This window comes from Tachyglossus aculeatus, chromosome 4 (assembly GCF_015852505.1).
Source record: "Tachyglossus aculeatus isolate mTacAcu1 chromosome 4, mTacAcu1.pri, whole genome shotgun sequence".
NCBI lineage: Eukaryota > Metazoa > Chordata > Mammalia > Monotremata > Tachyglossidae > Tachyglossus > Tachyglossus aculeatus.
The window spans coordinates 55219227-55232308 of record NC_052069.1 but is presented as its reverse complement, the minus strand read 5'-3'; the positions used below and the strand labels follow the sequence as shown (position 1 = coordinate 55232308).

The 13082-nt window shown below is 45.5% G+C and overlaps 1 protein-coding gene across 4 annotated transcripts in view; it reads right to left on the bottom strand.

Annotated features, from left to right (window-relative positions):
* CDC14A (cell division cycle 14A) overlaps window positions 1–13082 on the bottom strand; it is a 212210-nt gene that overhangs the window by 90422 nt on the left and 108706 nt on the right. For all 4 annotated transcript variants that reach the window (XM_038745362.1, XM_038745360.1, XM_038745358.1 and 1 more), the window contains exons 6-7: window positions 12314–12380; window positions 6127–6189 (exon numbers count right to left, since the gene is read on the bottom strand). In XM_038745362.1, the coding sequence (XP_038601290.1) occupies window positions 6127–6189; window positions 12314–12380 (130 nt within the window). The remainder of the gene's footprint in view (window positions 1–6126; window positions 6190–12313; window positions 12381–13082) is intronic.

The window sequence follows — 13082 nt, the reverse complement described above, 5'->3', positions numbered from 1 at the left end:
CTATCACTGGCCCAGCTCCAGACTCCAGGGGATTAGCCAGGTCCCAGGTTTTTATTTCTTGCAGAGTTTTACCATCTTCTGTGACTATGAATAATCAGACAATCTTAAAGAACCACAAATGTTCCTTTCCAGGGTAAGGGTAACACAAAGTGTAGAGGTATTTCCATTCTACATCTTTAGTGTTCTTTTCTGGCCATCCTAAATCAATTGCTTTACTTACAACAAGCAAACAGAATCATTTAATAAGGCCCCAACTGAAATTGTTTAAGCTTGTTAATTTTGGTTAGCTTCATGGGCTGGGGACCATCCCACTGTAATACAACTCAATACCAAAACTTTCTAAAAATAAAAAGTGTAAAACAGTTGAAAAGACACAATTCTTAATTGTTTAGATTCTTAAATCAATGGTCCAATCCTCTCATGAAGAATGAGTTCCTTGAACCTAAAAGGATACAAGTAACCCTTCCATTTTTAACCTACCAGAACAAATGTGCGGGACGCTGAATAGAGAAGTTGGCAGCATCACAAAAAGCTGAGAGAGAAACATTTCTACTGACAGAGAATTTAGTTTCTAGCTGGGGCCAAGTGTTAAATTAAATTACAGGGAAGAAGATGAAAGAAAGTGGGCCACATAGATGAGTTATTCCGTAAGTAACAGGGTATGTAAAGATGTACTATTGGCTTCAAAGCTCTCCATCACCTTGCCCCTTTTTTACCTCACCTCCCTTCTCTCTTTCTACATCCCAGCCCGCACACTCCGCTCCTCTGGTGCCGCTAACCTCCTCACTGTGCCTCGTTCTCATCTGTCCCACCATCGACCCCTGGCCCACATCCTACCTCTGGCCTGGAATGCCCTCCCTCCTCAAATCCACCAAACTAGCACATTTCCCCCCTTCAAAGCCCTACTGAAAGCTCACCTCCTCCAGGAGACCTTCCAACTCTAAGCCCTCCTTTTCCTCTGCTCCCCCTCCCCCCCCACACTGCCCCACCCACTCCCTTTGCTCTATCATCATCAATCGTATTTATTGAGCGCTTACTATGTGCAGAGCACTGTACTAAGTGCTTGGGAAGTACAAATTGGCAACATATAGAGACAATCCCTACCCAACAGTGGGCTCACAGTCCTCCCTCCACGCCCCACAGCACTTGTGTATATATGTACATATCTAAAATTATAATTCCATTTTTGTTAATGATGTGAACATATCTATAATTCTATTTATTTATAATGATACTACTGATGCCTGTTTACTCGTTTTGCTGTCTGTCTCCCCCATTCTAGACTGTGAGCCCGTTGTGGGCAGGGATTGTCTCTATTTTTTACCAAACTGTACTTCCCAAATGTTTAGTACAGTGCTCTGCACACAGTAAGCGCTCAATAAATACGACTGAATGAATGAATGAATGTACATAAACTGCCAAAGGAGGCTGACAGTACTTAGGAGCTTCGGTAGCAAGAAGTCCTGAAGTGATAATTGGGGGAACATAAACTAGGGAGATTAGGAATTAATCAAAGAAGGCCTTCTGAAGGAGGCAATTTCTAGCATCTTGTCTATGTGACAGACACTGTAGTAAGTTCAAGGGTAGATACAAGCTAATCAAGTTGGACACCATCTGTGTCCCACATAGGGTTCACAGTCTAATTCCTCATTTTACAGATGGAGTAACTGAGGCACAGAAGTTAAGTGACTTGCTCAAGGTTATAAGCAGATACGCAGCAGAGTTTAGATTAGACCTTCTGACTCCCACATCCAGGCTCTAACCATTAGGCCATGCTGCTTCTTTGATTGACTGGATTGTGCTTTTTGTTGTTGTTCTAACAATCTTTAACTGTTTCCACTTGGTTCTGCGTGGCTCTCCAACCTTCCCACCTGTCTCAGCCAATTGTTAACAGTTAATCTTCTACTGTAAAGATGAAAGTGAAGAATATTAAAAGTTCTTTCTTCACACCCTGAATTTCATCTTTCCTTTCTTGAGAAAATGAAAGGAGAGGGAATGAGGGGTCATTTTCCCTGGATCTCTTTTGTTCAACCTATCTGAAAAATGCTTCTCTAGTAGTAACATCATTTATTGAGTGCCCATAAGATGAGAACTTGGGAAAGTAGAGAAGCACAAGATTTGTTCCCTAACCAAAAGGAACCGTGTGTCTCATGCTAGTTACCTCTCCTTCTAATCTGGCCCTCACACCATCCTGCTATTTCTTTATGCTCCTCTGGTCATCTGGTCCAATTTCTATTTTGGGGAGCACTACCATTTGCCCTTCAATATTTCTGCACTGATCCAACCTGGTGGCTTATCTTCTGTTATAATTGATTCCTGAGCCTGATATTTTTGAAAAACAGTTTTCTCGGACCTTTACACTTTAGGCACAGGTCTGGAAGTCAAAGGGTCATGGGTCTAATCCCAGCTCCACCACTTGTCTGCTGTGTGGCTTTGGGCACATCGCTTCACTTCTCTCTGCCTCTGTTACCTCATCTGCAAAATGGGGATTGAGACTGTGTGTGGGACAGGGACTATGTCCAACCTGATTAATTTGTATCCACTCCAGCGCTTAATACAGTTCCTGGAACATAGTAAGTGCTTAACAAATACCACATTTTTTAAAAATAGTACCCTTTGGCTATTAAAATTGACTTTCTTAAAGGTTCGTTCTTTACCTGGCTGACATCTTTCCTCTCTATCCTAGGGACCTTAAATAAAATCTGTCATTGGTCACATCCACCAACCTCTCTGGGATTGCATAAGCCCTCGATAAATGCCACTGAATACGTGAATGAGTTCAAATCAAGGAGACATACATTCTAGTGAGTTCATCTACTCACTGCACTGAGAAGTCATATGTGATAGAATCCAAAAACCCACACAGTAAGGTTTGCTTTTCCAGCAGGTCAAGTCTCCCTTCAACACCAGATTCTGATCCAAAGGTTGGTGAATGCCCCAAGGCCTAACTCCTTTCTCTTCCTGGTCAGTAGGTTGATACTATACTCCTACCAGGATATCTATTCTTTTCAATTTTCACCTTTAACCCAGAGACACTCTACCTATGGTTGCCCTACTTCTTGTCTCTGGGCCTCTAAGCAGATATATACTATTCCTGACATAGAAGATGATTCCACCACCCTTTTACCCCTTCTGATCTTTCTTAAATAGAATAATTTCCTGATGTAGTTGCTATTATCCGATTCAGGCTTAACACTGTCCTAGCAAGCTCAGGGTCTTATTCTTTACCCCTCTTGGAAAGTTACAGAATTCTAATTCCTCATCTTTCCATCCAAATCCTAGCTCCCCATCCCTGTAAACAGCAACACTATTCTCCCTGTATCACAAGCCCCGTATGTAACCATAGCCTTATCCTCAATTCATCTTTCTCAACAAACCACACATCCTATTTGTCATCATATCTCTGTGTTTTTTTAATGGTATTTGTTAAGCACTTACTATGTGCCAGGCACTGTATGAAGCACTGGGGCAGATAAACAGAGGAGCCGGGATTAGAACCCAGATCCTCCTGACTCCCAAGCCTTGCTCTATCCACTAGGCCACACTGCTTCTCAAATCCTGCTGGTTCTCCCTTCACAACATCTCTAGAACCCACCCCCTTCCACTCCACAGACTGCTACCATACTGACCCAAGCACTTGTCATATCCCACCTTGAGCACTTCATCTGCCACCTTGCTGACCTTCCTGCCTCCTGCTTCTCCCCTCTCCAGTCTGCACTTCACTCTGATGCCCAGATTATTTTTCTAAAAGAAATGAAATTATTCAGCCCACGGTTCCCTACTCAAAACCTTCCAATGGTTACCCATCCATCTTTGCATCAAACAGAAACTCCTTATCATTACCTTTAAGACACTCAGTCAGATTTGCACCTCCTACCTTATCTTGCTGATTTCCTACTACAAACCAACCTGCATACTTCGTTCCTCTAGAGCCAACCTACTCACCATGCCTCAATCTCATCCTTCACACTGCCATCACCTTGCCCACATCCTTTCACTGCCCTGGAACTCCTTCCCCTTTCATATCCGACAGACAGCCACTCAGCCCATCTACAAAGCCCTTCTAAAATCTTATCTCCTCCAAGAGCCCTTCCCTGACTTTGCCCACTCTTTCCCTATTCACCCTCCCTCTGCATCACCTATGCACTTGGGTCTGAGTACCATATGCTGCCATTTTCCCTATCTGCAATTTATTTTAGTGTCTGTCTCCCCTTCTAGACTATGAGATCCTTCTGAGCAGGGATTGTGCTCTCTCAAGCACTTAGTACAGTATTCTAAACACACTAAGCACTCAATAAATACTGTTGATTGACTGATTATGGAAAGCCCCATAGATGAATTTTTCTAAAGATATACTAAACTTATTTAAACAGTGTGAGTTACAAGTGTATGAGATGAAATACAGCCTCTTCTGGAGGTCTTCTCCTCAGACACTGTTTCACTACTAATATTGCTATAATTTGTTTGATGCTTCCAAAGGGCAAATCACTGTAGAGAACCCTTAGGAAAACAATCCAGTATATTAACTCAATCAATCATATTACTTGAGTGCTTAAGTGCAGAACACTGTACTAAGTGCTTGGGAGAATACCATATACATTCATTCTCTCCCCCTCTCTCCAGACTCGCATCTCCTCCTGCCTTCAGGACATCTCCATCTGGATGTCTGCCCGTCACCTAAAGCTCAACATGTCGAAGACTGAACTCCTTGTCTTCCCTCCCAAACCTTGCCCTCTCCCTGACTTTCCCATCTCTATTGACGGCACTACCATCCTTCCCGTCTCACAAGCCCACAACCTTGGTGTCATCCTCGACTCCGCTCTCTCATTCACCCCTCACATCCAAGCCGTCACCAAAACCTGCCGGTCTCAGCTCCGCAACATTGCCAAGATCCGCCCTTTCCTCTCCATCCATACCGCTACCCTGCTCATTCAAGCTCTCATCCTATCCCATCTGGACTACTGCATCAGCCTTCTCTCTGATCTCCCATCCTCGTGTCTCTCTCCACTTCAATCCATACTTCATGCTGCTGCCCAGATTATCTTTGTCCAGAAACGCTCTGGGCATATTACTCCCCTCCTCAAAAATCTCCAGTGGCTGCCAATCAATCTGCGCATCAGGCAGAAACTCCTCACCCTGGGCTTCAAGGCTGTCCATCACCTCGCCCCCTCCTACCTCACCTCCCTTCTCTCCTTCTCCAGCCCAGCCCGCACCCTCCGCAGCTAATCTCCTCACCGTACCTCGTTCTCGCCTGTCCCGCCGTCGGCCCCCGGCCCACATCATCCCCCGGGCCTGGAATGCCCTCCCTCTGCCCATCCGCCAAGGTAGCTCTCTTCCTCCCTTCAAGGCCCTGCTGAGAGCTCACCTCCTCCAGGAGGCCTTCCCAGACTGAGCCCCTTCCTTCCTCTCTCCCTCGTCCCCCTCTCCATCCCCCCCATCTTACCTCCTTCCCTTCCCCACAGCACCTGTATATATGTATATATGTTTGTACATATTTATTACTCTATTTATTTATTTATTTTACTTGTACATATCTATTCTATTAATTTTATTTTGTTAGTATGTTTGGTTTTGTTCTCTGTCTCCCCCTTTTAGACTGTGAGCCCACTTTTGGGTAGGGACTGTCTCTATATGTTGCCAATTTGTACTTCCCAAGCGCTTAGTACAGTGCTCTGCACATAGTAAGCGCTCAATAAATACGATTGATTGATTGATTGATTCACTGAATCATATTTACCGAGTGCTTACTCTACGCAAAGCACTGTACTAAGCTCATGAGAGAGTACAATTTAACAATAAACAGACACAGTCCATATAACAGAGTTATATCCCATTTTGCAGATGAGGGAACTGAGGCACAGAGAAGTGAAGTGACTTGCCCAAGATCACATAGCAGACAAGTCGTGGAGCAGAGATTAGAACCCGGTCTTCTGACTTCCATGGCTATGCTCTTGCCACTCGGCCACGGTGTTTCAGCAGAAACAAAAACTATTTCATGAATGGCGACTACAGGAGAATGCTGACATTCAACAACAACTCACTGATTTATTCTATATACCCCACACGTCTGTAAGAACATTAATGAATACGAAACCAAATTTGATTAACATAATTGAAATCACAAACCTCATAATGCTCATATTCCTCCACATCAAATGTTTCAAAGTCAAAAAATCCATGCTGCAATCCCTAAAGGCAAGAAATAACTTTAGTCGATTTGTTCAGTACTGGACTAATAATTGAAGATTGGGCAGTCTTTCCACTTAACGTTCTCTGGTACTGAAAGGAAAGGCCTGGAAACATCTTCTATTTACCGATGTTATTTCCTCCATTGTAGATGGAGGAGGGGCCTGTAGAGATGCCCCCTGGACATGAAGACGGTCATCATCTTCAATCGTATTTATTGAGCGCTTACTGTGTGCACAGCACTGTACTAAGCGCTTGGGAAGTACAAATTGGCAACATACAGAGACAGTCTCTACCCAACAGTGGGCTCACAGTCTAGAAGAAGGTCGACTGTAAGCTCACTGTGGGCAGGGAATATGTCTGTTTATTGTAGTACTGGACTCTCCCAAGCGCTTAGGACAGTGCTCTGAACCCAGTAAGTGCTCAATAAATATGACTGACTAACTGATATTTGATTCTCCAGGGAATCGTAGCCCATGCATCAGTGCCTGAGCTCAGCACTGAAGGGGGTGGGAAGAGCCAGATTAACACAGGGGCTCCTGGGGATTGAGGTCTGTGGCCTTGGGCTAAGTGTCCCCCGGCCCTGGGCTAAGGGCCCCCTGGCTCCGGACGTGCCACAGGCAGCCCCCAGACACTTGTGCTGCCTCATCACTGCAGGTCCCACCCCTGCTATGAGTCATCTTCAAAAATGTCAAGATGGAGCACTCTATCTGCCACATTCATTCCCCCTCCCTAGGCAAAACTCCCTCTGACTCTGCAGCTCTGGTCTGCTACCAGGGAAAATCCAGCAGGTGATTGGCAGATCTCTAGCAACACAATACACAAGTTGGCAGCTCCCATTTGACCCAAGAGTACTACCTGAGGCCTATCTTTCATGCTTGGCCGGCCTTGGTCATGCAGGTCCCTCTGCTTGGCATTTGCACCTACCTCATGTTTCTCTCCCTCCCTCAGCCCATCTCCTTTTCCCTTTCCCCTCTCAACCACGGCTGCTGTTTGCCTGGCTCCCTGGAAGACTACGTAATATCTCTAAATTCCTGATCTGGGAGACAAATCAACAGCCTCCCTTGTAGCTTGCTGAGGCTTAAAAGGGCTAAAAGCAGGCTTACCGGTCCATGACTACCATCTGGAAGGCCACCAAGGGGGTGACTGCCTTGCCTTCGGCCCCTTGGCTGACTGATTACGGAATGCCCCACCCAAAGGCCCCTGGGCAGCCCACTCAGCCCACTAGCAGACCCTTCCTCAGGAAGCCAGGACATTTGGGCCAGAGAGATGAAGGAGAGCACTGCCGGGAGGCTGAGGTGTATCTCCCCATCCCACGTCCCGATGTAATCTCTCTGGGGGTGAGGAGAGAGTCCCGGAGATTCTGGAGGGGTTTTATTTCTCTCTCCGCTTCCACTGCCCAATGACAACACACACGAGAATATATGATGATGCCACACACTATGTGAGGGGCCTCATGAAACTAAAGCCCTGAGCCCACATGGGGCTTGATGTGACCTGGGTTGTGTACCCCACCAGAACTCCTGAACCCCAAACCATCTTGGATAACTGAGCATGCTCAGGCCTCCCAAGATTTTGGACCTACATTGAGGGCCTGGTCCAGGCAGGTGGCTCTCCAGCTGACAACACCATGCAAGAGAAACTGAGTGGAGGGAGAAGAGAGGAGAATGGAACAACTCCCTGAAACAGATCCCTGCTCTCGGGCCCAGTTCCTGAACAGAATCACCCTGGAAGCTGGGCAAGTTTTGGGGAGTAAAACCTAAATGGGACCCTGAAATAAAACAAGTACAGCCCAAATTGGATTCCCCCTTATCCTATAGGCTCCCCCGAAACCCGCTCAAATCCCTAGAGGCCCAGGACACCTGGGGAAAGGGAACTCAAGGACTTTTACCTCCTAGTGGGGTGCTTGCCCTGGCTGCTACTGAAAAGACAGCAGCTACCCCTTGCCCCACCCAAAATGACAGCTAGGATCAGCCTTGATGATGATGATGATGGCATTTGTTAAGCGCTTCCTATGTGCAAAGCACTGTTCTAAGCACTGGGGGAGGTTACAAGGTGATCAAGTTGTCCAACAGGGGGCTCACAGTTTTAATCCCCATTTCACAGATGAGGTAACTGAGGCACAGAGAAGTGAAGTGACTTGCCCAAAGTCACACAGCTGACAGTTGGCAGAGCCGGGATTTGAACCCATGATCTCTGACTCCAAAGCCCGGGGCCTTTCCACTGAGCCACGCTGCTCCCTTGCCCAGGGAGATAATAATAATAATAATGATGATGGCATTTGTTAAGCGCTTACTATGTGCAAAGCACTGTTCTAAGCGCTGGGGAGGATACAAGGTGATCAAGTTGTCCCATGTGGGGCTCACAGTCTTAATCCCCATTTTACAGATGAGGGAACTGAGGCACAGAGAAGTTAAGTGACTTGCCCAAAGTCACAAAGCTGACAGGTGGCAGAGGGGGGACTTGAACCCATGACCTCTGACTCCCAAGCCTGTGCTGTTTCCACTGCACCACGCTGAGATGACACAGCCTTCCTGGCATCAACTGAATATACCCCCCTCACCCGCCACCACCACTGACAGAATACTGAAGAAATAAAACCCAATCCCTACAAAGAGTTTCTTTCCATAAATAAATCAAAGATTTCCTCCACAATGTGAGTGCCCAAGTATGCCTGGGATACTGAGCACTTGGAATTGAGCTACTGAGTCATATTTGAGGTATTTAATCATTTTGATATTTAATCATTTGAGATATTTAGTGGTTTGGAAAGCCATAATGAAGTAATAACATTACTAAAACACTCGCCTGCAGGTGTGTGCATGTGAATAACTTTAGCTTTAAAAAAAATGAAACTCCCAATTTTTAACATTTAAATCCAAGTTTTACCCAACTTTTAAAATTGTCGCTGAAGGACTTTAAACCACTTTTTTAATTATAGTTTTGCATAAAATCAGCTGCTCGCATTTGACAATGCATGAAATATGTATGAGACCTGTGAATGCAGGTCCATGGCACGACTTCCCTCAAGTAGGTGAACAATGTGGTGAGTTGCTGCAGCATGTTACTAGTTACTATATCAACAAAATTGAAACATTCCCTTCCAGCATGAACTCATTTTGAAATGCACGGGCTCCACACAGTATTTCCTATGCCAAAAGATGAATACAAAGAAACCCTTTCCAAGAGATGCTTCTTTTAAAAGAAAAAAAAAAAAAAACAAAAGCACATGGGGTTTTTTTACAGGGGATACCCTGCCACTGAAAGGGCCTTTTACAGTACCCTAAGGCTTTTGTTTCTATATGCGAAAATATTAAAAGGAGGGATTGTTCCCAAGTTTCATTCCATCAGCTAGCATTTATTGAATGCCAATGTGAATATTCAGTCACCCTTCCAAATTGTTGAGGATATGCAGATCAACAAAAGAGAAGCAGCATGGCTTAGTGGATTAAGCAAGAACCTGGGAGTCAGAAGGATCTGGGTTCTAATCCCGGCTCCTCCACATGCCGGCTATTCATTCATGCATTCATTCAATCATATTTACTGAGCACTTACTGTGTGCAGAGCACTGTACTAAGCGCTTGGGAAGTACAAGTTGGCAACATATAGAGACGGTCCCTACCCAACAGTGGGCTCACAGTTTAGAAGCTATGTGACCTTGGGTAAGTCACTTGGCTTCTCTTTGCCTCAGTTAACTCATCTGAAAAATGGGGATAACAGTGTGAGCCCTATGTGGAGCAGGGACTGTGTCCAACCTCATTAACTTGTACGTATCCCAGTGTTTAGAACAGTGCTTGGCACACAGTAAGCACTTAACAAACACCATAATTATTAAAAGGAAAAAACTCGAGACTGTAAGCTCGCTGTGGTTAGGGAATGAGCTTAGTGTCTGTTATACTGAACTCTTCCAAGCGCTTAGTACAGTGCTCTGCACACAGTAAGCACTCAGCGTGGCTCAATGGAAAGAGCATGGGCTTTGGAGTCAGAGGTCATGGGTTCAAATCCTGGCTCTGCCACTTAGCTGTGTGACTTTGGGCAAGTCACTTAACTTCTCTGTGCCTCAGTTACCTCATCTGTAAAATGGGGATTAAGACTGTGAGCCCCCTGTGGGACAACCTGATCACCTTGTAACCTCCCCGGCACTTAGAACAGTGCTTTGCACATAGTAAGCACTTAATAAATGACATTATTATTAAACTAATACCACTGACTAACTGACAATCCTTAACTAATTGTAACATTTAATTGAAAGCGCTTTCTCAAACCAGAAAGCTGGAAAAAAGATTAAGGTCACTAGCCCTCAAGATCATAGTGGAGAAGAAACTTTGGCAGTGGATCCTCGTGCATTTGTGATTGCTTGGCAATAAATGGCAACAGTAGAATTCCAGAGCATGGCTCCACCATTCAGAGATCTGGCATGGCTGCCTGTCGCATTCAATTAATCAGTCATGCAAATCAGCTCAACCCTAAAGGTCCCAGGCCTAAAGCAAACGAAGAAAGACTTTTGAAACTGAAAAATGGGTCCTGGGTTCTCAGGGTTATGAAATGTATTATGGTGCGCCGATCGGGAGAGGTGAAAAAGCACCGATGAAAGTTTTGCAGATTTAAGTTTTTTTCTGTGCAGCTGGATTTCTTATTTGGCTTGAATAATAATTTCTTGCAACCTTGGTGACAAGCTTCAAAGACTCATTTGTGCCAATGATAAAGCAGGGTTTGGAAAGGACAGCTCATGTTATTACTTGTTTCTAAGCTACATCTCTTATTCAGGCTAGCACTGCTATGGGACAGGATATCACTCAGAGGTTGGCCACAACTGCACTTCTGGGGAACAGATTCTATCCAGCACCACACCCCAACATTTCAGGAAAAGGATCCTTGGAGAGGAGAGATTGGGAGGAGTTTGATGAGATGATCCACTACCTTCAACATTCCACACTACTTCTGTAGACCCCCCTCTAAGATTGTGAGCTTGTTGTGGGCACAGACTGTGTCTACCAACACTGTTTTTCATCTACCTATAAATGTGGATATATGACATTTGTTAAGCTCTAACTATGTGCTAGATACTGTACTAAACACTGGGGTAGATACAAGCTAATCAGGTTGGACACGTTCCATGTCCCACATGGGGCTCACAGGATTAATTCCCATTTTACAGATGAGGGAACTGAGGCAAAGAGAAGTTAAGTGACTTCCCCAAGGTCACACAGCAGACAAGCGGCAGAGCTAGGACTAGAACCCAGGTCCTTCGGACTCCCAGGCTCATGCCTCTTCCCTCTTAAACTGTACTCTTGCAGAGCTTAGTACAGTGTCCTGCACACAGTTAAGTGCTCAATACATATGACTGACTGATTGATCAACTGACTGCAGACTCTGCTCCCAAAGCTTTGGAAGATGGAGGGTTCCTCTCTCAACACTCCACAGTCCCCTGGAGTCGGCAATATCAATAATGTCAAAGGTATTTGCTGAATGCCCACAGTGCACAGAGCTTTATACTAAGCAACTGAGACACATGCAAAATAAATAACAAGCAAAGTTAAGATCCCAACCCTCAAGAAGTTTATTGTCTAATGAGATAGCCCCCCCAATTTTTGGCATGGAAATTTCAAAGCCAGGTTCACAGTTCTCTTAAACATACTAACCACACAAGCAGAAAACCACATTGTCTATGGGCTATTCAGCATCAGAGTTTCTTGAAAGAGGAACAGAGGAACCCCAGCGGAATGAGGTTGGGGCACGAGGGGATAGCTCTGCCTGCTTGAAGTCGGGCAACCCAAGTTGGTGCTTCAGGAGGTCTGCTGAGTTGGAGATTAGAACGATAAACCCTGAGACCAGCTCCTCCCCTCTTCAATCTCCTCAGGGATATGTCTCCACCCACAACAAAGGGTAGCAAATCATGTTTCAAGGAGCTTCGTGGCGGCAATGAATCACACTTATAAAAAGACCCTGGGGCAATGAGTCATGTTTCCTGAGGTTTCTACTGGGCTTCTACAAAGCCTTGAAAAACCGCCTTCACATCTCCGCTAATGGCCTACATCCCCCTAGCAGAGATGATGAGCCTTGAGAGTTTCCATCTTCCCAGTAAGAGTTTTCCAGATCCTAAATGGTGCAAAGAAGGCCATCTTACCTTTCGGATGCCCTGCAGACAGTCCAAGACCGTAAGGTTGTACGTGCAGTTTCCGAAGGAAGCATCCCTATAACAGAAATGTAATCTTGTAAGTCGAAATGTTTAGGCCAACAAAATGCAGCTGTGAACAGGTACCCGGGCAGTTATTCATTTCATTTTTTCTTTCCTCTGACAGAGCATCCTCCCATACATCAATGACACTACTTTGGTGGGGGTGGGGGAAAACTTTGACTACTTTGACTCTTAGAAACAGCAACCAATCCAGCCTCTATCAGCTCTCCTGACCTAGACACTACAGGGCATCCTGTGAGGACATCTGCCCCAGAGAATCCCGGAGTGTGGCACACCAAATGCCCAAGAGCCATCCCGAGTCTCGGAAACATGGGTCCAAGCCTCAGGATGGGGCCGAGCCTGAGGAAAATGGGCCCAAAGCTTGGAAACACGGGCCCAAACTTCAGGAACATAAGCCCAAGCCTCGGGAATGCAGGCCCCTGCTTGGTCCAGCACCCAGTTGGGCACAGACTACTTTGTGAGGGTTATTCAATGGCTGGCGCATTCACTGCTGAGGCGCTGAGACTTGTAGTCCTTGCAGGTGCCACACCTGGCCCTGAACTTGCATGGCTGCCAGATGATGATGGCCTGATGTCTGTCTCCCCCTCTAGACTGTAAGCTCGATGTGTGGAGGGAATGTGTCTTGTTTACTGTTATACCATACTCTCCTAAGTGCTTAGTACAGTGCTTTGCAAACCATAAGAGCTCAATATGTACA